This window comes from Oncorhynchus kisutch, linkage group LG27 (genome assembly GCF_002021735.2).
Source record: "Oncorhynchus kisutch isolate 150728-3 linkage group LG27, Okis_V2, whole genome shotgun sequence".
Lineage (NCBI taxonomy): Eukaryota > Metazoa > Chordata > Actinopteri > Salmoniformes > Salmonidae > Oncorhynchus > Oncorhynchus kisutch.
Window position 1 is genome coordinate 32511277 of NC_034200.2, and position 24503 is coordinate 32535779.

General features: G+C 44.1%; 1 protein-coding gene across 2 annotated transcripts; it reads right to left on the reverse strand.

The window, feature by feature from the left end:
* Positions 1–104: 104 nt before the first annotated feature.
* On the reverse strand, positions 105–24495 carry LOC109871610 (uncharacterized). 2 transcript variants are annotated; one of them, XM_031806616.1, is made up of 12 exons: positions 22728–24495; positions 22523–22592; positions 22258–22356; positions 21967–22027; positions 21533–21860; positions 18707–20498; positions 18486–18558; positions 17640–18390; positions 15906–17516; positions 12371–12508; positions 6816–6969; positions 105–2942 (listed from the first exon to the last, which is right to left on the reverse strand). In XM_031806616.1, the coding sequence occupies exons 1-8, from the start codon at positions 22796–22798 to the stop codon at positions 18245–18247; spliced, it is 2640 nt and encodes an 879-aa protein (XP_031662476.1). In that variant the 5' UTR covers positions 22799–24495; the 3' UTR covers positions 105–2942; positions 6816–6969; positions 12371–12508; positions 15906–17516; positions 17640–18244. The 2 variants fall into 2 exon arrangements, with proteins under 2 accessions (XP_031662476.1, XP_031662477.1); XM_031806617.1 differs by lacking the exon at positions 105–2942 and adding an exon at positions 4593–6646 and having other exon boundaries at positions 6841–6969.
* Between the last annotated feature and the right edge of the window lie 8 nt (positions 24496–24503).

A 24503-nucleotide genomic window follows, 5' to 3' on the forward strand; every position in this document is an offset into this window, starting at 1 on the left:
GACTCCCATTATACAACAGTGAACAGTTGGAGTCTACAAACATAAATTATTTTGTGGTCTTATCTGATGGCTTCCACAACGCCTTCAAAAAGTATTGACACCTCTTTACTTGTTAGACATTTTATTGTATCACATCCTGAATTTAAAATAGATTATTTTGAGAATGTTTTGACTCACAATACCCCATAATGTCAAGAAAATGAAAAGCTGAAATGCCTTGAGTAAATATGTATTCAACCCAATTGTTATAGCAAGCCTAAATAAGTTCAGGAATAAGATTTTTTTAACAAGTCACATAAGTTGCATGGACTCACTATGTATGCAATAATAGTGTTTAACATTGTTTTTGAATGACAACCACACATACTATTATCTGTAAGGTCCCTCAGTTCAGCAGTGAATTCCAAACAAAAATTCAACGCAAAGACCAGGGAGGTTTTCCAATGCCTCGCAAAGTAGGGAAGTTATTGGTAGAGTAAAAATATACATTAAATAAAACATTGAACATCCCTTTGAACATGGTGAAGTTCTTAATTACACTTTGGATGGTGTATCAATACATCCAGTCACTGCAAATATACAGGCGTCCTTCCCCACTCAGTTGACGGAGAGAAAAGAAATCACACGACTGCCCTCATTTCACCATGAGGCCAGTCGTGACTATAAAACACTTAGTGTTCTACTGTCTCAGCCATTAAACTCTAAAACACCAACAACGTCGTAGTTACTCCACAATACTACTCTAATTGACAGAGTGAAAAGAAAGCCTGTACATAATAAAAAATATTCAAAAATAATCCTCCTGTTTGCAACAAGACACCACCAACAAGACAACAAAGGGATTGAACACATATTTACAGCTTTTCATTTGTAATTAATTTGTACACATTTGTAAAAACATAATTCTATTTTCACATTAAATCATATCAAAATGTTATTTGTCACATGTGCCGAATACAACAGTGAAATGCTTACAAGCCCTTAACCAACAATGCAGTTAAGAAAATACCTAAAAGAAAAGTAAGAGATAAGAATAACAAATAATTAAAGAGCAGCAGTAAATAACAATAGCGGGGCTATATACAGGGAGTGTCGGTACAGAGTCAATGTGCGGGGGCACAGGCTAGTCGAGTTATTAAAGTGACTATGCATAGATAATAGAGTAGCAGCAGCATTGATGCAGATAGTCTGGGTAGCCATTTGATTAGCTGTTCAGGAGTCTTACGGCTTGGGGGTGGAAGCTGTTAAGAAGCCTCTTGGACCTAGCCTTGGCGCTCCGGTATCGCTTGCCATGTGGTAGCAGAGAGAACAGTCTATGACTAGGGTGGCTGGAGTCCTTGACTATTTTTAGGGCCTTCCTCTGACTCCGCCTGGTATAGAGGTCCTGGATGGCAGGAAGTTTGGCCCCAGTGATGTACTGGGTCGTACGCACTACCCTCTGTAGTGCCTTGCGGTCGGAGGCCGAGCAGTTGCCATATCAGGCAGTGATACAACCCGTCAGAACGCTCTTGAAGGCGCAGCTGTAAAACCTTTTGAGGATCTGAGGACCCATGCCAAATATTTTCAGTCTCCTGAGAGGGAATAGGTTTTGTCATGCCCTCTTCACGACTGTCTTGGTGTGCTTGGACCAATGGGGTATTGTGTGTAGGCCAGTAACAACAAATCTCTAAATAATCTATTTTAAATTTAGGCCCAGAACCACCAAAATGTCTAAAAAGGGGTGTGAATTCTTTCCATATTTTCAAGCATACCGGTGGCTGCATCATGTTATGGGTATACTTGTAATCGTTAAGGACTGGGGAGTTTTTCAGGATAAAACATTTACAGAATGGAGCTATGCATAGGTAAAATCCTAGAAGAAAACCTTCAGTCTGCTTTCTAACAGACACTGGAAGATGAATTCCCCTTTCAGCAGGACAATAACCTAAAACACAAGTCCAAATCTACACAGGAGATGCTTACCAAGACAGTGAATGTTCCTAATTTATTTAAATGAGATATTTCTGTATTTAATTCTCAATAAATCTGCAACAAATTCAAAAAAAAATTGTTTTCACTTTGTTATTATGGGGTACTGTGTGTAGATGGGTGTGGGGGGGAATCGATGAATTCAGGCTGTAACAACTAAATCTGGAATAAGTCAAGGGGTGTGAATACTTTGTGAAGGCTCTGTAAAGGCAGTGTGGTATGTTTCCGTGTGGCACCAACTACAACTATAGAGGGTTATTGTAAATTAAACTTTTCATAGATTAGATATCATAATATCTGTTTTGTTTTGTGCATAAACAAAGAAACACATTTGACTGGCTTGATTAACGAATCAGCCATTAATGCAATGACTTAATTAAATTAAATAGAGTGAATTGTGTGACTGAAGCGTTCTATAGAAAACTACACATCAAATGTGAATTAATAAAAATCTGTGGAGCCGGGGGAGCTGCGGAGCCGGGGGAGCTGTGCAGCCGGGGGAGCTGTGCAGCCGGGGGAGCTGTGCAGCTGTGCACCCGGGGGAGCTGTGGAGCCGGGGGAGCTGTGGAGCCGGGGGAGCTGTGGAGCCGGGGGAGCTGTGCAGCCGGGGGAGCTGTGGAGCCGGGGGAGCTGTGGAGCCGGGGGAGCTGTGGAGCCGGGGGAGCTGTGGAGCTGTGCACCCGGGGGAGCTGTGCAGCTGTGCAGCCGGGGGAGCTGTGCAGCCGGGGGAGCTGTGCAGCCGGGGGAGCTGTGCAGCCGGGGGAGCTGTGCTGCCGGGGGCGCCGTGCTGCCGGGGGCGCCGTGCTGCCGGGGGAGCTGTGCAGCCGGGGGAGCTGTGCTGCCGGGGGAGCTGTGCTGCCGGGGGAGCTGTGCTGCCGGGGGAGCTGTGCAGCCGGGTGTTCTCTTCTCCTGCATCTCCTTGTCAGCTCCTCATCTATAGACAAGCGCGCCCACTCCAGCTCCAACGCAGACACCTGGCACAAAAATCATTCACTCTATATATCACATATTCATATTAAATTACTAATAACGAGTTTAAGCACAATCCTAAACATACAGTGCATTCGGAAAGTATTCAGACACCTTTACTTTTCCCACATTTTGTTACATTACAGCCATAATAAAAAATGTTCCTCATCAATCTACACACAATACTCCATAATGACAAAGTGAAAACAGGTTTAGACATTTTTTCAAATTTATATATTTTTTTGAATGATAAATTATTTACATAATTATTCAGACCCTTTGCTATGATGAGACTCAAAATTGAGCTCAGGTGCATCCTGTTTCCAATTGATTGAAGTCCACCTGTGGTAAATTTAATTAATTGGACATGATGTGGAAAGGCACACACCTGTCTATATAAAGGTCCCACAGTTGACAGTGCATGTCAGAGCAAAAACCAAGCCATGCGGTCGAAAGATTTGTCCGTAGAGCCCTGAGACAAGATTGTGTTGAGGCACAGATCTAGGGAAGGGCAACAAAAAAATGGCTGCAGTATTAAAGGTCTCCAAGAACACATTGGCCTCCATCATTCTTAAATGGAAGAAGCTCTCTTAGAGCTGGCCGCTCAACCAAACGGAGCAAGCGGGGGAGAAGGGCCTTGGTCAGGGAGGTGACCAAGAACCTGATGGACACTCTGACAGAGCTCCAGAGTTCCTCTGTGGAGTTGGGAGAACCTTCTAGCAGCAGCACTCCACCAATCAGGCCTGGTATAGTGGCCAGACGGAAACCACTCCTCAGTAAAAGGCACATGACAGTCCACTTGAAGTTTTCCCAAAAGGCCCCTAAAGACTCTCAGATAATGAGAAACAAGATTCTCTGGTCTGATGAAACCAAGATTGAACTTGAATGACAAGTGTCACATCTGGAGGAAACCTGGCAACCTCCCTATGGCAAAGCATGGTGGTGGCAACATCATGCTGTGGGGATGTTTTTCAGTGGCAGGGACTGGGAGACTAGTCAGGATTGAGAGAAAGATGAACAGAGCAAAGTACAGAGAGATCCTTGTTGAAAACCTGCTCCAACAGGACAACAACCCTAAGCACACAGCCAAGACAACGCAGGAGTGGCTTCGGGACAAGTCTTTGAAGTCCTTGAGTGGACCAGCCAGAGCATGGACTTGAACCCAATCAAACATCTCTGGAGAAACCTGAAAATACCTGTGCAGCGACGCTCCCCATCCAACCTGACAGAGCTTCAGAGGATCTGCAAAGAAGAATGGGAGAAACACCCCAAATTCAGGTGTGCCCAGCTTGTAGCGTCATACCCAAGAAGACTCAAGGCTGTAATCGCTGCCTCGAAAGGTACTTCAATAAAGTACTGAGTAAGGGGTCTGAATACTTATGTAAATGTGTAAATCATTTTCTTTATTTGCAAAATTTTCAAAAAACAGTTTTTGCTTTGTTATTATGAGGTATTGTGAGTAGATTGATGAGAAGAAAAAAATACATTTTATAATAAGCCTCTAACGTAACAAAATGTTGAAAAAGTTTAATTCACATTAAGTTGCTTTCATCCCTGTGTAGTCATGGAAACAAATGTTTTTTATTTTTTTATATGTTTTTACAGTTGTAAATTTTGAACTGAATGTCAGATAAGCAAAGTACAGTACACAGATAAATGAACGATAAATATTTATTTCTGTAGGCGATAGTATGTGCGTCAATGGGAGGGATTTCAAGAAGCACAAGACTTGCATTCAAATCTCTTTTTCTAGTGCTGCTTCCAGTAGGAAAACAGTGTTATTACTGTCTGTAGCCTAGTATTAGACAGACACAAACCAGGCCACATCAGCAAGTTAGATCAGAGTCCATATCACCAGAGCTAAATTCAAAACTCATGATTTTTCACTATGGACCGACCCTGATTTGTGATAATCTGTGGGCGTAACATTAAAGTTGAAACAAATGCAGACCATTGTGGATAAGAAATTGCACGTCTTAAAATGATTTGTCAAGTCAGCAACAGAACTTTGATAATTTCCTGAATTGTGTTGGGATTGACCCACAGCGCTGCATCTCACAAAGATCACGATGTCTGCTAGATATGTCCGTTTGGAATTCCCCATGATAGGGAATGTCCTCGCTGCTCGAAAGACTCCTTTCCACTACCGCAAAATAACAGTTAACATGATTCACCTTAAAACAACGGAAGACTTGGTGATACCCTAAGATTTCAAATTTTATACAGAAAGAATGTTGCCTTTGGGAAGTTCAGATCTCATGTCTCCTGTCAAGCCACGCTTTCAGAAATGTTAATCCCCGCAACTGTAGATATTTAGATTTGGTCAATGGAGTCCTTTATACTCTGTTCTTGGTGAAGAACAAGAAAAAAAGAACAGTGACACAAAAATATGGCAAGAGCATCTGAAATGAATGGAGTATTATGCAATAGTTTTTGCTTGACAGATGTGTGTTTTACCTTAGGTCTCAATGCAATGTTAGGGTTCTCCCTGTCTGTAAGACACATATTCATACCTGGCGTCTAGGTAGACCATTTGTCTTAGTCTCTCTAGTTGGTTTACCGCCCTGTAGCTGGCTCAATGGCCAAGTGTTTTACCAAGTTGGCGCTACACCTCGTTATTTGTGACGTCCCTCTATAGGACACATTTACACCCATCTAGGTAGAGTATTTGTCTTCGTCTCTCATCTAGGTAGAGTATTTGTCTTCGTCTCTCATCTAGGTAGAGTATTTGTCTTCGTCTCTCATCTAGGTAGAGTATTTATCTTCGTCTCTCATCTAGGTAGTGTATTTATCTTCGTCTCTCATCTAGGTAGTGTATTTATCTTCGTCTCTCATCTAGGTAGAGTCTTTGTCTTCGTCTCATCTAGGTAGAGTCTTTGTCTCCGTCTCTCATCTAGGTAGAGTATTTGTCTTCGTCTCTCAACTAGGTAGTGTATTTATCTTCGTCTCTCATCTAGGCAGAGTATTTGTCTTCGTCTCTCATCTAGGTAGAGTATTTGTCTTCGTCTCTCATCTAGGTAGTGTATTTATCTTCGTCTCTCATCTAGGTAGTGTATTTATCTTCGTCTCTCATCTAGGTAGAGTATTTATCTTCGTCTCTCATCTAGGTAGAGTATTTGTCTCCGTCTCTCATCTAGGTAGAGTATTTATCTTCGTCTCTCATCTAGGTAGAGTATTTGTCTCCGTCTCTCATCTAGGTAGAGTATTTGTCTCCGTCTCTCATCTAGGTAGAGTATTTATCTTCGTCTCTCATCTAGGTGGAGTATTTATCTTCGTCTCTCATCTAGGTAGAGTATTTATCTTCGCCTCTCATCTAGGTAGAGTATTTATCTTCGCCTCTCATCTAGGTAGAGTATTTGTCTTCGTCTCATCTAGGTAGAGTATTTGTCTTCGTCTCTCATCTAGGTAGAGTATTTATCTTCGTCTCTCATCTAGGTAGAGTATTTGTCTTCGTCTCCCATCTAGGTAGAGTATTTGTCTTCGTCTCCCATCTAGGTAGAGTATTTGTCTTCGTCTCTCATCTAGGTAGAGTATTTCTCTATGTATCTTGTCTCTTCCATAGGTTTCTCTACATGTCCCTGTAGCTGGCTCTGGCTGTCCTCCAGCTCGGCCAGCGGGTGCTGCTCTCCTGTAACATGTTCTGCTGCAGGAGGTACTGGAGCTGGACACTGAAGTGACTACACACCAGAGTGCTGCTACGCAACTCCTCCTGCAGAGACAACACCCGGCGACGGAGTGGAGAGGGACAGGTGGTCACACACACAAAGTGATACAAACACACATGCATAAACAGTCAAAAGCACACACACACACACAAGCATGGTAGTGGAGACTGTCAGACAGTCACAATGCTGTACAAGTAACAGGGAGGTACCTACATGTAGCACTGCAAAACACACACACCTCGTGGCTCTTGATGTCCAGCTGTCTCTGGTACCGATCCTTGGCCTCCATCTCTACAGGCCAGCGCTGTCTCTGGTACCGATCCTTGGCCTCCATCTCTACAGGCCAGCGCTATCTCCAGCTGCCTCACTTGACACACAGAAACAAAACATGTTCATGTAATCAGAAACGCTCCTGTTATCTGCAATATGTTATGTATTTATGTCAAACATACATGTTATTGTAATTTCTCCTTGCCATATTGCACATCCTTGTATTGTATACAATCCTTGATACCTATGGTATGATAATGGTAAGACATTTGATGAGGGAGAGAAGGGGAGAAGGGAGAGAACGATGAAGGGGAGAAGGGAGACGGAAAGATGACGGGGAGAAGGGAGACGGAACTATGAAGGGGAGAAGGGAGAAGGAACGATGAAGGGGAGAAGGAACGATGAAGGGGAGAAGGAACGATGAAGGGGAGAAGGGAGAAGGAACGATGAAGGGGAGAAGGGAGACGGAACGATGAAGGGGAGACGGAACGATGAAGGGGAGACGGAACGATGAAGGGGAGAAGGGAGAGAACGATGATGGGGAGAAGGGAGACGGAACGATGAAGGGGAGAAGGAAAGATGAAGGGGAGACGGAACGATGAAGGGGAGAAGGGAGAAGGAACGATGAAGGGGAGAAGGAAAGAAGAAGGGGAGAAGGAAAGATGAAGGGGAGAAGGAAAGAAGAAGGGGAGAAGGAAAGAAGAAGGGGAGAAGGAAAGATGAAGGGGAGAAGGAAAAATGAAGGGGAGAAGGAAAGAAGAAGGGGAGAAGGAAAGAAGAAGGGGAGAAGGAACGATGAAGGGGAGAAGGAAAGATGAAGGGGAGAAGGAACGATGAAGGGGAGAAGGAACGATGAAGGGGAGAAGGGAGACGGAAAGATGAAGGGGAGAAGGAACGATGAAGGGGAGAAGGGAGACGGAAAGATGAAGGGGAGAAGGAACGATGAAGGGGAGAAGGAACGATGAAGGAGAGAAGGGAGACGGAACGATGACGGGGAGAAGGGAGACGGAACGATGACTGGGAGAAGGAACGATGAAGGGGAGAAGGAACGATGAAGGGGAGAAGGGAGACGGAACGATGACGGGGAGAAGGAACGATGAAGGGGAGAAGGGAGACGGAACGATGAAGGGGAGAAGGGAGACGGAATGATGAAGGGGAGAAGGAACGATGAAGGGGAGAAGGGAGACGGAAAGATGAAGGGGAGAAGGGAGCCGGAAAGATGAAGGGGAGAAGGGAGCCGGAAAGATGAAGGGGAGAAGGGAGCCGGAACGATGACGGGGAGAAGGGTGACGGAAAGATGTAGGGGAGAAGGGAGCCGGAAAGATGTAGGGGAGAAGGGAGCCGGAAAGATGTAGGGGAGAAGGGAGATGGAAAGATGAAGGGGAGAAGGGAGACGGAAAGATGAAGGGGAGAAGGGAGACGGAAAGATGAAGGGGAGAAGGGAGACGGAAAGATGAAGGGGAGAAGGAACGATGAAGGGGAGAAGGGAGACGGAAAGATGAAGGGGAGAAGGGAGACGGAAAGATGAAGGGGAGAAGGAACGATGAAGGGGAGAAGGAACGATGAAGGGGAGAAGGAACGATGAAGGGGAGAAGGGAGACGGAAAGATGAAGGGGAGAAGGGAGACGGAAAGATGAAGGGGAGAAGGGAGCCGGAAAGATGAAGGGGAGAAGGGAGCCGGAAAGATGAAGGGGAGAAGGGAGCCGGAACGATGACGGGGAGAAGGGAGCCGGAAAGATGTAGGGGAGAAGGGAGCCGGAAAGATGTAGGGGAGAAGGGAGCCGGAAAGATGTAGGGGAGAAGGGAGATGGAAAGATGAAGGGGAGAAGGGAGACGGAAAGATGAAGGGGAGAAGGGAGACGGAAAGATGAAGGGGAGAAGGGAGACGGAAAGATGAAGGGGAGAAGGAACGATGAAGGGGAGAAGGGAGACGGAAAGATGAAGGGGAGAAGGGAGACGGAAAGATGAAGGGGAGAAGGAACGATGAAGGGGAGAAGGAACGATGAAGGGGAGAAGGAACGATGAAGGGGAGAAGGGAGACGGAAAGATGAAGGGGAGAAGGGAGCCGGAAAGATGAAGGGGAGAAGGGAGCCGGAAAGATGAAGGGGAGAAGGGAGCCGGAAAGATGAAGGGGAGAAGGGAGCCGGAACGATGACGGGGAGAAGGGTGACGGAAAGATGTAGGGGAGAAGGGAGCCGGAAAGATGTAGGGGAGAAGGGAGCCGGAAAGATGTAGGGGAGAAGGGAGCCGGAAAGATGTAGGGGAGAAGGGAGACGGAAAGATGTAGGGGAGAAGGGAGATGGAACGATGTAGGGGAGAAGGGAGACAGAAAGATTAGAGCGGCAGGTAGCCTAGTGCAGGTATACCCCTAGGGGTAAGCGCAATGCAATCGGGGGTATAAAAAATAAAAATGTAATTCACATTTAAAAAAAAAATAATAATAATAATAATATATATCGTTTTTTACATTTCTTCACATTTTTAAACAGTCCATTTATATTTTCCAATGGGGCTATACACTTGGGTGAGGTTTTTTTCTTGCTTGTGTAGCCTCGTTTCACTGCCAAAAATAATAGTAAAACATCTAGTGTTCAGCGAAATAACAACACAATGTCAAATACAGGTAGCCTAGTCAAATAATGAACATCTAATCACAATAACCGTTAGTCTCTCGCAGAAATTCCACTAACGGTCCTTATGTAGCCAAATGTAGCTGCTGCTCATTTCATTTGCTCGAAAATTGATAAATGATTTTTTTAAAGTACGGCCCACATCCATAGAGACACATACCAACTCTACTGGTAGTACTGCTACTACCAGCAGTACTACACCTGCACTGACACTGACGGCTGTGATTCTGATGTAGTCAAAGAGCTAATGCCCCCTTCCCTGGGAAAGCACCGAACAGACAGGGACGTTGGACCATCGAAGAGGCGCAAATATTATGAGAACTACATTGATTTGGGGTTCACTTATATTGGGAGTAGTGCCCTTCCTCAGCCACATATGTCCAAAAGTACTATCTCACAACTCGATGAAACCTTCACTCTTGCGCATACATTGAAAAACAACACATGCCAATTTGAAAAATAAGCCACGGGAGTTTTTCGAGCGAGAATTAAGACAACTTTCGAGAAGTAAGACATGTATAAAAGCAGGTACCATTAATAAGAAGAATCTAGAAGCGTCTTATATGGTGAACTACCGAGTGGCTAGGACAGGCAAGCCCCATACTATTGTGGAGGACTTAAATTATTCCTGCTGCCGTGGATACGGCTGGGACAATGCTGGGGAAAGAGGCCCAAAAAACTATACAGACAATGACTTCATCAAACAACACAGTTACACAAAGCATCAGTGGCAGGAGATGTTTTGAAACAATTACTGATTTCGTACAAGCCAGTGAATTCTATGCGTTACAGCTGGATGAGTCAACAGACGTGGAGGGCCTGGCACAGCTCCTGGTATATGACCGTTACGTTTATGGGGGGTCAATTAAGGAAGACATTCTCTTCTGCAAACCACTGGAAACCAGGAGAGGATATTTTTCAAGTACTGGAAAGCTTTGTGACATCAAATGGACTTTGGTGGTCAAGATGTGCTGGTATCGGTACTGATGGCCATGACAGGGAGACATAGCGGAGTGGTAACATGCGTGCAAGCAGTTGCTCCCAACGCCACTTGGATACACTGCAGCATCCACCGAGAGGCTCTTGCTGCCAAAGGAATGCCTGACAGCTTGAAAGACATTTTGGACCCTACAGTGAAAATGTTTTTTGTTAAAGCAAGGCCCCTGAACTCTCGTGTATTTTCTGCACTATGCAATGATATGGGCAGCGACCATGTAACGCTTTTACAGCATACAAAAGTGCGCTGGTTATCAAGGGGCAAAGTATTGACACGTTTTTTTTAAATTGAGAGAAGAGCTTAGAGTTCTTTACTGACCGTAATTTTCACTTGTATGACCGCTTGCATGATGACGAGATTCTCACACGACTGGGCTATTTGGGTGATGTTTTTTCTCGCCTGAATGATCTGAATCTAGGATTACAGGGACTCTCCGCAACTATATTCAATGTGCGGGACAAAATTGAGGCTGTGATTAAGAAGTTGTAATTCTTCTCTGTCTGCATTAACAAGGACAGCACACAGGTCTTTACATCATTGTAAGATTTTTTGTGTGCAAATGAACTCAAGCTTACGGACAATGTCAAATGTGATATAGCGAAGCACCTGAGTGAGTTGGTTGCGCAATTACAAAGTTACTTTCCTGAAACTGATGACACAAACAACTGGATTCGTTATCCCTCTCATGCCCTGTCTCCAGTCAACTTACCGATATCTGAACAAGAGTGCCTCAGAAATTGCAACAAGCGGTTCTGGGAAAACTGAATTTAATCAGACGCTGCTGCCAGATTTCTGGATTGGGCTGTACTCAGAGTATCCTGCCTTGGGAAATCGTGCTGTTAAGACACTAATGCCCTTTACAACCACGTACCTATGTGAGAGTGGATTCTCGGCCCTCACAAGCAGGAAAACTAAATATAGGCACAGACTATGTGTGGAAAATGATTTAAGACTGAGGCTCTCCAATACAACCCAACATTACAGAGTTATGTGCATCCTTTCAAGCACATCCTTCTCATTAACCTGTGGTGAGTTATTCACAATTTTTGATGAACAAATAAGGTTTTATATGTAAGATGGCTAAATAAAGAGCAAAATGATTGATTATTATATTATTATTATTTGTGCCCTGGTCCTATAAGAGCTCTTTGCCACTTCCCACGAGCCAAGTTGTGACAAAAACACACACTCATTCTTATATTTAATAAATGTATCATATAGTGTGAGTGTGGCAGGCTTACAATGATGTCAAAAAACAACAATTGAGAGTGCGCTGACCCTGGTGCTAGAGGGGGTACGCAGCTGGAGGTTGAACGTTTGAAGGGGTACGGAACTATAAAAAGTTTGGGAACCACTGGCCTAGTGGATAGAGCATTTGGCCAGTAACGAAATGGTTGCTGGTTCAAATACTCAGGCCGACAAGGAACTTAAACCTCATTTGCTCCAGGGGCGTCGTACTACTACGTAGACAACACTTTGTAGAATAAGGATGGTAGAGTAGGTTAGGAAAGACGTTGTGGCCTATGTGATAACGAACTACTTAAAACATTTTTTAGACCATATGATGGTGCGGTTGGCCCTGGGTTCCTCCTAATGCAAGACAATGCTAGACCTCATGTGGCTGGAGTGTGTCAGCAGTTCCTGCAAGAGGAAGGCATTGCTGCTATAGACTGGCCTGCCCATACCCCAGACCTGAATCCAATTGAGCACATCTGGGACATCATGTCTCGCTCCATCCACCAACGGTCTGTGTAGAAGTTCAGGCCTCAACCTCGGCCTCCAAGCCCAGGATCTGAGCAGAGAAACCATTTAGCATCCCCACCTAGTGAACGTCAACGATCTTCACATTCATAGTTGTTCTCACTAAGTACCTTGGTCTTGGAGCTGCCCAGTTCAATCTGGGCCACCTCCAGGTCCCTAATGAGCTGTCTGTTCTCCAGGGAGTCGTTCTCTTGACGCAGGCAACCCAGCTTCTCCCTGAGGAGGGGGCAACCTCCATCTCCACAGCCCTGGATGAGGTAGACAGGTGAAAAACTGGCATACATTTAAGAGATGCCATCAGCGACAAAATGGCAATGCATATATAAGACACATATACAAACACACAGAAGCAATGAACACCTAAATAAATCACACACAAACCCAACACACACACATCTAAGAAACACACTCATCTCACACATAATGGCTGGTTATACGATGCACCGGCAGGACAGAACAGCGGCATCTGGAAAGACAAGAGGCGGCGGTCTATGTATTTTTGTAAACAACAGCTGAGGCTAAATATCTAAGGAAGTCTCGAGCCATTGCTGGCCTGAGGTTGAGTTTCTCATGATAAGCTGCAGACCACATTACCTACCGAGAGAGTTCTCACCTATGTTCTTTGTAGCTGTTTACATACCACCACAGTCAGAAGCTGGCACTAAGATGGCATTGAATGAGCTGTATTCCGCCAGAAGCAAACAAGAAAACACTCACCCAGAGGCGGCGCTCCTAGTCGGGGACATTAATTCAGGGAAATTTAAATCAGTTTTACCTAATTTCTATCAACATGTTAAATGTGCAACCTGAGAGAAAATAACTCTGGACCACCTATATTCAACACACAGAGATGCATACAAAGCTCTCCCTCACCCTCCATTTGGCAAATCTGACCATAATTCTATCCTCCCGATTCCTGCTTACAAACAAAAATTAAAGCAGGAAGCACCAGTGACTAGATAAATCAAAAAGTGGTCAGATTAAGCAGATGCTAAACTACAGGACTGCTTTGCTTGCACAGATTGGAATATGTTCCGGGATTCCTCCAATGGCATTGAGGAGTACACCACATCTGTCATTGGCTTCATCAATAAGTGCATTGATGACATCGTCCCCACAGTGATCGTACATACCCCAACCAGAAGACATGGATTACAGGCAGCATCCACACTGAGCTAATGGCTAGAGCTGCCACTTTCAAGGAGCGGGACTTCAACCCAGAAGCTTATAAGAAGTCCCGCTATGCCCTCCGACGAACCATCAGACAGGCAAAGCGTCAATACAGGACTAAGATCGAGTCGTACTACACCGGCTCTGACTCTCTTTGGATGTGGCAGAGCCTGCAAACCATTATGGACTACAAAGGGAAGCACAGCCGAGAGCTGCCCAGTGACACAAGCCGACCGGACGAGCTAAACCAGTTCTATGCTCGCTTTGAGGAAAATAACACTGAAACATGCATGAGAGCACCAGCTGTACCGGAAGACTGTGTGATCATGCTCTCCGCAGCCGATGTGAATAAGACCTTTAGACAAGTCAACACTCACAAGACCGCAGGGCCAAACGGATTACCAGAATGTGTACTGCCAGCATGCACTGACCAACTAGCAAGTGTCTTCACTGACATTTTCAACCTCTCCCTGTCCGAGTCTGTAATGCCAACATGTTTTAAGCAGACCGCCTTAGTGCCTGCGCCCAAGAACACTAAGGTAACCTGCCTAGACCCGTAGTACTCACGTCTGTAGCCATGAAGTGCTTTGAAAGGCTGGTTATGGCTCACATCAACACCATCATCCCAGAAACCCTAGACCCAGTTAATTTGCATAACGCCCTAACAGATTCACAGATGGTGCAGTCTCTATTGCACCTATGTGAGAATGCTATTTATTGACTACAGCTCAGCATTCAACCATAGTGCCCTCAAAGCTCATCAATAAGCTAAGGACCCTGGGACTAAACACCTCCCTCCGCAACTGGATCCTGGACTTCCTGATGGGCCGCCCCCAGGTGGTAAGGGTAGGTAACAACACCTCTGCCACGCTGATCCTCAACACAGGGGCCCCTCAGGGGTGTCTGCTCAGCCCCCTCCTGTACTCCCTGTTCACTCATGACTGCACGGCCAGGAACGACTCCAACACTATCATAAAATTTGCAGATGACAACAGTGGTAGGCCTGATCACCGACAACAATGAGACAGCCTATAGGGAGGAGGTCAGAGACCTGGCCGTGTGGTGCTAGGACAACAACCTCTCCCTCAAAGTGATCAAGACAAGGAGATGATTGTGGACTAGAGGAAAAAGAGGACCGAGCACGCCCCCATTCTCATCGACCGGGGCTGCAGTGGAGCAGGTTGAGAGCTTCAAGTTCCTTGGTGTCCACATCACCAACAAACAAACATGGTCCAAGCACACCAAGACAGTCGTGAAGCGGGCACAACAAAACCTATTCCCTCTCAGGAAATTGAAAAGATTTGGCATGGGTCCTCAGATCCTCCAAATGTTCTTCAGCTGCACCATCGAGAGCATTCTGACTGGTTGCATCACTGCCTGGTATGGCAATTGCTCGGTCTTTGACTACAAGGCACTACAGAGGGTAGTGCGAACAGTCCAGTACATCACTGGGGCCAAGCTTCCTACCATCCAGGACCACTATACCAGGCGGTGTCAGAGGAAGGCCCTGAAAATTGTCAGACTCCAGCCACTCTAGTCATAGACTGTTTCACTGCTACCACACGGCAAGTGGTACCAGAATGCCAAGTCTAGGTTCAAGAGGCTTCTAAACAGCTTCTACCCCCAAGTCATATGACTCCTGAACAGCTAGTCAAATGGCTACCCAGACTATTCACATCACTGCCACGCTCTGTTGTCATCTATGCATAGTCACTTTAATTAACTCTACCTAGATCTACATACTACCTCAACTAACCGGTGCCCCCGCACATTGACTGTGTACCGGCACCCCCCTGTATATATTGCTATTTTTTACTGCTCCTCTTTAATTAATTGTTACTTTTATCTCTTATCCGTATTTTTTTAAACTGCACTGTCGGTTAGGGGCTCATAAGTACGCATTTCACTGTTGTATTCGGCACATGTGACTAATAAAATTTGAATTGATGTTATATAAACAGACAAAGTCATGGACAAGATACACACTAGTGCACAAATAACCACACACATTCACAAAGTTAAACAGTTACAGACACTGTCCACCACAAAAACAGGATGGTTCTCTCCACTGACTTATACAGTATAACCTTTGGTGATCTCTCTCACCCTGGACTCAGTACTAGGTAGGCTGAGGGATCTCTCCAGAATTGGGTTGCCAGGTGGGGTTGTTCCCCAATGCTGGAAAGTTTGTGAACCCCTGCTCTAGGGTCAAGACGACCTGGCAACCCACATGTTGTACTCTGCTCAGATCACTCACTGTGACTTATGTCCTGATTGACTAGGAGGATGGGGAAGAGAGATGTCAAAGTGAGGGCCACACATTTCGGACATTCAGCGGACCGAACCGTCTGTTAATGTTAGTCAATTAGGATAGCTATGTGGGTGATGAAATGGCATTTGTATGGCTTTGGCCAACCTGACCTGCACCAGTAACCATGTCGATTGACAATTATAAGCTAAGTTAGCGTTGCTTACCATAATTGTTCTCCCAAACTTTTCAAACTTATCTCCGTCAATCACAATTGATTCCTTAAAGTTCCTTAAAGATCCTCATCGTTGTTAAACATTGGTGGCTGTTATTTTACACACGCTAGCTAGCTAGCTAACGTTACCCTGCTTACATCAATCAACAGGTTGCTAGGGTTTATGTTAGTTAGCTAACTGAAGCTATAGCAACTGTGATACTCTGGAAAATATGTGGTGCTCTTTTTTACGGCTTGACAGTTCCCTGATTCGCTCACTTCCAAATTAAAAACAACACAACTACACGCTCCAACATCACCTCATCCGATTGGACGAGAGGGAACTGTCTAAAAAGTGATTGGTTGTACAAAGAGCTCGTGAACTGCAAATGCCACGAATGGTGTCACGATTAGACCTCCCAATTGAAAACATTGCCAGAGATTTCTAATGTATCACTTGTTCTTAAATATGCAGAAGGACCAAATAACATAATGCATGGAGATGAAGTCACTGGGTCATACCTTTTGATTCATGTAGTTGACAACATATCATGAGTCATACAGCCAAATAAATCCCCTTCAAAATGAGATTGATCTCAGACATTTGATGAGAGAACAAACTTCTTACAGCAGCGTTTTCATAAAGAAATAGAATTACTTTGAAGGTCATTTAAGAGAGAAGAAACGCCAGAAGGGGATAGTATCTACAGGTGACACATTCAATTGTGTCCCAACATGCCACCATCACAAGTGTCTTCATCTGTTAGACATTTAATATACAGATTCCGTGGAACCGACTACTTGGACTATTCGATCAACTCTTGAATATGGATCAAGTGCATTAAACATGATAGATAGGCGTGTTACACTCTGCTAAGAGCTAACACACATCTCCTGATTTACCTTATCACCCATTGAGACTTCGTGCTCCAGCCTCATGACTCCCACTGGACTCTGATCAACAAGGCACATTCTGATGGGAAGCAGGCTTTAGAGTGTGTTTATATGATAGATGTAGCTACTGTATATTAGCCAATGGGTGGATAGAAGACTGCACCATCAGTAATAGTGACCTTTGGGCGTCTGTGCAACATTTGAGTAATCAATACTGTTTTATCATCTGTTACAACCAACTTAATGAATGTGTGATTAAAGCCAGGATCACAGTATATAATGGAAAGCCTATTTATTTATGGTCAGATTGCCTCATGGTTTGCAATGGTGTATTACTCAAAGCAAAAATGATTGTCAGACCATTCGTGTCAAACATGAACCTGACTGCCAGGGACTTTATCAATATTTGAGTCCGAAGGGGAGAATAGATTAGAACAGGATTTACAGACTTGGCAGCCAGACCTATACAGTCTGTTTTGAACTCGACCGCTGGATTAAGACTCATAGAATGTCATGAAGGTTTTCTTTGAGCTTTGAATACCCATTCATTCTCTTCTTTGTCGATCTCTCTACTCTACTTTACTTTAAAAATATATACATTTCACTAAAGGACTCGTGAATGCATGAAGTGGCAGTTTATTATTGAAGGAAGTGAATATACGCTTCATGGGCATCTCCTTCCTCATTGGCGAGCAGGAGGCAAGTTCCTCCTCTGGTGGTGGTGTAGACACTATGAACAAGAGGATGTGGTGTTTAAAAAACAAGATTATAACCAATACTGATCATGCACAACACTAACTGCATGCTTTATGTCTCCCTCTGGATGGTCGGAAGGGGAGTGAGATCAACTTACATTTTTGTTGAGATATTTCTTTGGAAGCTTCGTGAATGAGATTAATAGGTGAAAGGAGAGTTTTGAAATGAGTTTTGAAAGAGTTGAAAGGACTGGTTGACAAAAAAGTAACAATTATTGGGCCTCTTCTTCCTTGTTGGGGAGTAGGAGGCAAGATGGTCCTCTGATGTAGTTGCAAAACCCGTGTAGAAGACTGACAACAGCAAATCCCACTGGGCACAGATGTCAGTTCAACATCTAGTTTTGATTTACATTTGGTTGAGTTGTCAACTAACGTCACTTCAACGTAAAAAAAAAAAATCACCATGTCATTGGATTCAGATTAAAAGTTGGGTGAAAAAAAGACGAAATGCCCTGGTTCATGACTTGTTGTAAATCCTGTCAGTTCATCGTGTAGATTTTTTAGGGTGTTGAGATGATGTGGAAGCGATGTTGATTAAACCATTTTTTTGCGCAGTGGGATGTCAGTAGGACTGAGTTGAAATGATTGGCTATGGCAGTGAAAATGAACACTTCTAGAGCCTCTCCTTCCTCGTTGTGGAGTAGGTGGCGAGATGGTCCTCTGGTTGTGTTGCCAAATAACCAAAAGGACATTTCTACTGACGCTAGCTGTTTTCAAGCCTAGACTTGGCAGAGTATACCCGGATTAAAAAGAATGGGTTATTTGGCCTTTCCTTCCTCTGTGAGGAGCAGGAGGCCAGATCTTCCTCTTGTCGTTGTGCATTCTCTGGTGTTGGAGTAGTGCAGAATACTGTGAACAAAGAATGTGGCGTTAGAAAATGGATACCAGAAAACACTGATCATGCACAGTACTACCTGTATGCTTTTGAAAGCAAAGATACATACTACTATAGTCGACATCAGCAGGATCCTTGGTGGTCTCAAGGGGAGCGATATCCCCTTGGTTGACTTTCTTGCTCTGATGGTTTAAACGTGAGGAAAGAAGAATTTCAAAGAATGTCAAACAAGCTTAACATTTATTTTTTGATTGCAGTCAAAATACCAATACATTTACTGTCCAAGTTGATCTCAATGCCTTGCCCAAAATAATGAAGACTGGGTTTTACCTTTATGAGACTGATCTTTGGGAGCTTAGGAAATGAGAATGTCAAGCTCTTGATTTTGTTTGTTGGTTTGGTCACCAAAGATCTGTTGCACTCACGGTTGATCGGGTGGACAGATGGGGTTGAATCAGTGGGCAGTGGTGCTGTGTTGCTACAAAGCCTTCCATCAATGTTCTCTCCGGGGGGAGACATATCCATTTCACTGGCTGTCTCAACCACCTGTCTTGTGATCGTAAAGACATCTATGATCACACGGCAAATCATTGACAGAGGGTTGCAGCACCCTGGGCTAACTTCAGAACTCATCACCTGAGAGGGAGTGGCTGGTCGGATGTTCTGACATGACCTGGCAACCTCAACCACTACAGATGGAGGGAGGAGGGCAGTGAGCAGCTGCTCCAAAAGGGTCTTTATAGATCTCTCGGTGATAGTATATGCTATCTCCAGCAAACCGTTCCTTGAGATCTCCCTTTGGAGTTCCCCTGTCATGCTGGACTTCGGCAGAGCAGATTCTGATTTTGACCTGCCAGACACAGATTGTGCTGTAAGTGTGCTGTTCACCATCAAAAGTTTTCGCAGCTGGTCGACTAACTTGTCAGTGTGAGGACGAAGAATACCAGAGGAGAGGAGGATGTCCAGGCTCTTCTCTGCTGACGCTGCATCCTCACGGCTGAGCACCATCCTCTCCATTAACTCCGACACAGCCTTTTTTGCATAACTTAATCCCTCTGCGTCTGACCAAGTTGCAGGGCTCTTTCTGCCACTTTCAGCCACTCTTCTCTCTGAGGAGACAGGGGTGTCCAGTCCACCTCCCTGGTGGTGCAGACTCTGCTCTGGCGTTTCTGGGGTAGTGATAATGCTTCTACCCCTGTCACTTCCAGAAGTGGTCAAAGTAGCAACAGTCTTCTGGACATCGTCCATGCTGAAAGTGGTGCTGGTTGAAGAAGTTGTCCTGGAACAAGCCTTAGACAAGCCTTCATCAACACGTTCTTCCTGCACCATACTTTCTGGTGTTAACTTTGATGGGACCTTGCCGTATAGTTCCACTGAATCCTCTGTATGAGGCATGGATCCAATGTGGAAGAGCATTCCCCCGATGGAGGGAAGTAGAGAATCATCAGATTCCGACTGAAGAACTTCACTGACCTCTGTGATCTCCTCCCTAGCGGGTTCAGAAACTGTACTAGATCCAGCTTTCTCTGCTGCCTCTTGCTCTGTACCCTCGTCAGATGATGCTGGCAGCTCAACAACTAGCCTGTGCTCTTGTTGTGCACTCTCGCTGCTCTGTTTGATCCCCTTGGAGATACTCCTCATTTTTGCTGACAAAACACGAACAAAGCTGTTAAAACAACGTTTCAACGGTCTACTTCCTTCCTTGTTGCCATCCCTGTCTCCCTCTGCTGACGAGGTGATCAAAGGAACTCCTTGGCCCTCCACCGCTGCCAACCCATCTTTGCTATAGAGCTTGGCAGATCCCACTATAGTAAGTAATTGTGATCCCGAGTAGGTTTGTTGGAGAGCCCTGGACAGGGCGGCATTGATCTGCTGCACTACCGCCTCTACAATGGCTCTAGCTTGCCTGTCAGAGACACTCTGGAATAGCTGTTGCTCTAGCTGGTTAGCCGCCAAGTAGATGTCCTGCAGCACTTCAATCACTCTATCATGGACGTCTGTGTATATCATATCCTGAGTGATACCAAAAAGCTCCTCCAGAGGGTCCATCGGGATTTGGAGGCTCACTTGTGTGCCTGAGCTGTGTGCAACCTGATCATGTGCCTCAGTGGAGGTAAGGGATCTGTAATAGAGAATGAAGGACACCGTTTGGAACATACAAAGAGTTTCATTCCACTCATGACTCCATTCTATGCACACAAAAATTACGATCTGTTTCTCTGAATTGCCTTGTGAAAGCCTAAGACTGTAAGATTGTATTTTATAATTTGTTGGCAATAGAAAAAGCTTTGAAATTATGCCCACCTGACCCAGATTGTGATTTATAATGAACCGTTCTTAGGATTGCGTAAACAACAACAGTAATTGTGTTCCAAACAAAACAACTACAAGTGTGCTTGGTCTAATTCTTCAAAGGCACAGCTAGGAGATTTTAAAAAGGCACCTTATAGTTGAAGACTCTTGAGTCATAAAAGTGCATGGAAATTACTAAGGAACTGTGCACACTTTGGAGAGGTGTGTGGCCACTTGGAAACACCAGTTAGACCTCTCACTCGAAACTTTGTAAAAAATGTTGTCTTATGTTGCACCAAGCCCAAATGTTTCAAGAATATTCGTATTATGTTACTGAATGTATCCAGAGTGTTTTCAGATTTCTTTATCAACAAATGCAGCAAAAAGTTGCCGACAGTAAATTTCGAATGTGCAAAATATCAACAGTGTAATGTTTGGATTCAGTCTTGTCAGGTGAACTGTTGTGTCCTCACCTTTAGTCTAATAATTTCCCCATAATCTCCAAATTGCTACCATGGTTATGCATATACTTTCCATATTTCTTCTGTTAGAAACATTTTCATTTAGCCATATCCATATAGGCCAATTCCCATGAGTGTAAGGGGTTAAACAATGGATATATAGCGTTTAGCAAAGAAACACATCTTAAAGCTAAAGTATATTAATTCAAATTATGAGAATAGTACTATTAATATTTAAAAAGTAATCATTTGCACACAAAGGTGAAAAATGTGTGATTATTGCATTTTGCAACAAAACTCTATCAGATAAGTGATGTCATAGACCACCTGTTTAGAACATTTTTTCAACTCTTACAAGAATGAGAATGGAATGAATTAACATAGTCAAACGAAATGAACATACAATCTTGACTGGTACGGGGTGGGCGACCGTACACTACTGCAATACGTCTTCAAGCTTCCACTCCTCTCCGGAATTGGGCTGCTTTCGAAGGGAACTGTTCTCGACAGAGAGCGACAATCCATAGTGTCCTTGTCCAGCACTCTGTCGTTCTCCTCCTGAAGAATACTGGAGAAGGACATCCGGTTCAGGGTGAATGAAGATAAGTCGATATCTGGCACCTTGACCTCCACCTCATCACATGTATCCACCCTCAGGGCCCCTTGGTACTGCAGCTGCTCTAGGCTCTCCCCTGAGTTGTTATCCGTGTTGACTGTAGATGTAAGGGACACTAGAGGAAAGGAGATCAAATGTCTGACACTTATCTTACACATTGGACATTGCTGGTGTTATCGTAGTGATACAATAAAGTAATCAAGTAAAGATTAAACACTGACCTGAGTCAAAGCTTGGAATACATCCAAGTGAACACCCAACAGAGGACGAACCTAGGTTTCCCTGTTTCGAGACAATTGTAAACCGTGTCAAATATACTAATATAGGCAATGCAGCATTCATAACATTTGATAGCACATTGAGTTCATAAAGTAGACGATGAAATGCAGCCGTTACACTGGGTAAAAGAGCAAGAGCTAATAATGTTTGACGAGAGTGCCCTTGGCTTTTGAAGGCATGTTGGCAGGTTATTTGTGAGAAATGGACCGACAGTAACAATAGATGATTGCTACCTTTAGTCTCTTTCTCTGACTTTCAGTTGCTTCCACTTGTTCACCATTTTCTTGTGTTTGACTGTCCATCACTTGATCCAAGGAGCTAAGCATCTCATTCTGTGAGCATAAAAATCTATTGATTAATAGCTTGCTAGGCTAAAGGTACTAGATAACCTATTGTAGATTAGATTGCTATCATGTTTTATGCTTTTAACTAGACCCAGCAGATTAGAAGACATTTATGCTCAAGATTTCTTCAACAATTTCAATATGAATTTTTCACCATGTGTTCCATTGCTCCAGAGAAGGACACATCTGTCATGGGCAGGACAGCAGGCTCAGGTGACGGGTCCCTGTAGGCCACAGCACGTCTGAGTTAACCATTGAGATTTGGTTGTTGAGTCTATTTAGTGGTCGTAAGTGGTTGTTGAGCACCTATATAGATCCATTTTTAGATCTGTCAGTCTGTCTGCTTTAAAAATAGCTACCTGGACTCCTCAGGGGATGCCTCGGACTCCTCGGGACCAGTTCCCCCGATCTTCACAATGTAGTCAGACATTTTTAGGATGAAGTTGTCTGAAGATAAACATATATCTTATTCCCACAACTCAATTAAATGAATGTGTTTTTAGGTTTTAAAGGGGAAATCAGCAGTTGTTTTCGCAAAAAAAGCTGAGGGATGGGGCTGGAGACATGGAACCACTCTCAAATTCATAGACAGAGATATGGATGCAAGGACTGACCATCCATTATATCACAATTATAGTTGGAACCATGTTTTGAGGGTATATAGTGTTTGTTTACATTTACTTTGTTTACACACATTGGAGTTAAACAAGCTTATATTTTGGAGTCTAATGGGATATGACAATTGAACTAAGCTCATGAGGCATTTAAACGTTTTTTTTTCAAGAATCAAATGGGTACATATTAATAAGTCCGGAAATGGATGTAGGGCCTAGCAACTGCTCTAACTTTGTTCATTCGTTTAGCTATATAACTTGTAAATAACAAAATAAAAAATCTATGTACCTCAAAACCGTTATGTCGGTGTGACTTACAAAGTTGAGATGAGACAGATGACAATTTTAGTTGAACAAGACTATGGCATCCAGTGAAAGTGATGAAATACATGTTGGTGACATATAGTGGTTTATGAGAGAATTACAGGAGGGGGCGTTTAACCCCAAACCACCCTGCAGCCTAGTCCCACCACCACGTAAACTAATAAGCATTATTTTTCTTTGACATCCTTATGGGTGTTAATCCTCAGTGCCCTGTTAGCAACACGTTTATCAAACATCTAGAAAACTCAGGCGTAAACAAGGTTAAAATTCCTTACTGAAGGGGCAGAGAAACATTTCCCTGCGTGTGACTCGTGTCCGTTTAACATTACATAGAAACCTACGGCAGCATTTCCTTTTCCTAGCCTCAGCCACAGGCTTCCCTCTCCTGAGTGAAGCCTGGAGCCGAGGCTGGCAACGCATTGACGGGTCATCTGCTAGACAAGTCGCAGTGGTCTACAATCAACATACATGTACCTCGTGGATTAGTCTACATTAGCATCTGTGACAGACTTGACCTCACGAAGTCTGAGCGGGTGTCCTTTCCTAGCTGATGGTAGTTAGGCCTGAAACTGACTGACTCCTTGATGAAGAACTGACCCAAGAAGTCCTGTCACGCTCAAATGCAAGTGACGTATTTCTAGACCAGATTACGTCATAGGCGAAAGAAGAAAACAAAACACCCGACAATAGGCTACACTTATTATATAGTATACCATCTTGCCTTGTGTCTTCGGACATATGCCGCGTTCAAAACAACTCTGAACGCGAAAATCTCAGACTTCAGCCCGTTCAAGACCAATGGGAACTTTAACATAACGAGCTCCACACTGGGAACAATCGGAATTCCAAATCGGAAACTCTGGCATCTTTCTAGATCTCCAACCTGAAGATCACCGTCGTCATGATTTGACCTTATTCCCAGTTGTCTCGAAACTCCCACTTCAGGGTGGACACATTCATCTTTGGAATAAAACGTATACATATACACTACCCTTGTATCATGTCAATGATGATCGCCAGAGATGACCACGTGACCATAATGACACAGCTGAGATGTGAGCCAACTACTGGAGTGAAATAAACACTAAGAATGATTATTTCTGGGTTAATGTTAACTAGCTGGTGACAATGTGTGACCTGAATTAATTCTCTACACTGTCTTACTTCATGGAAATGTAACATGCCATATATTTACAA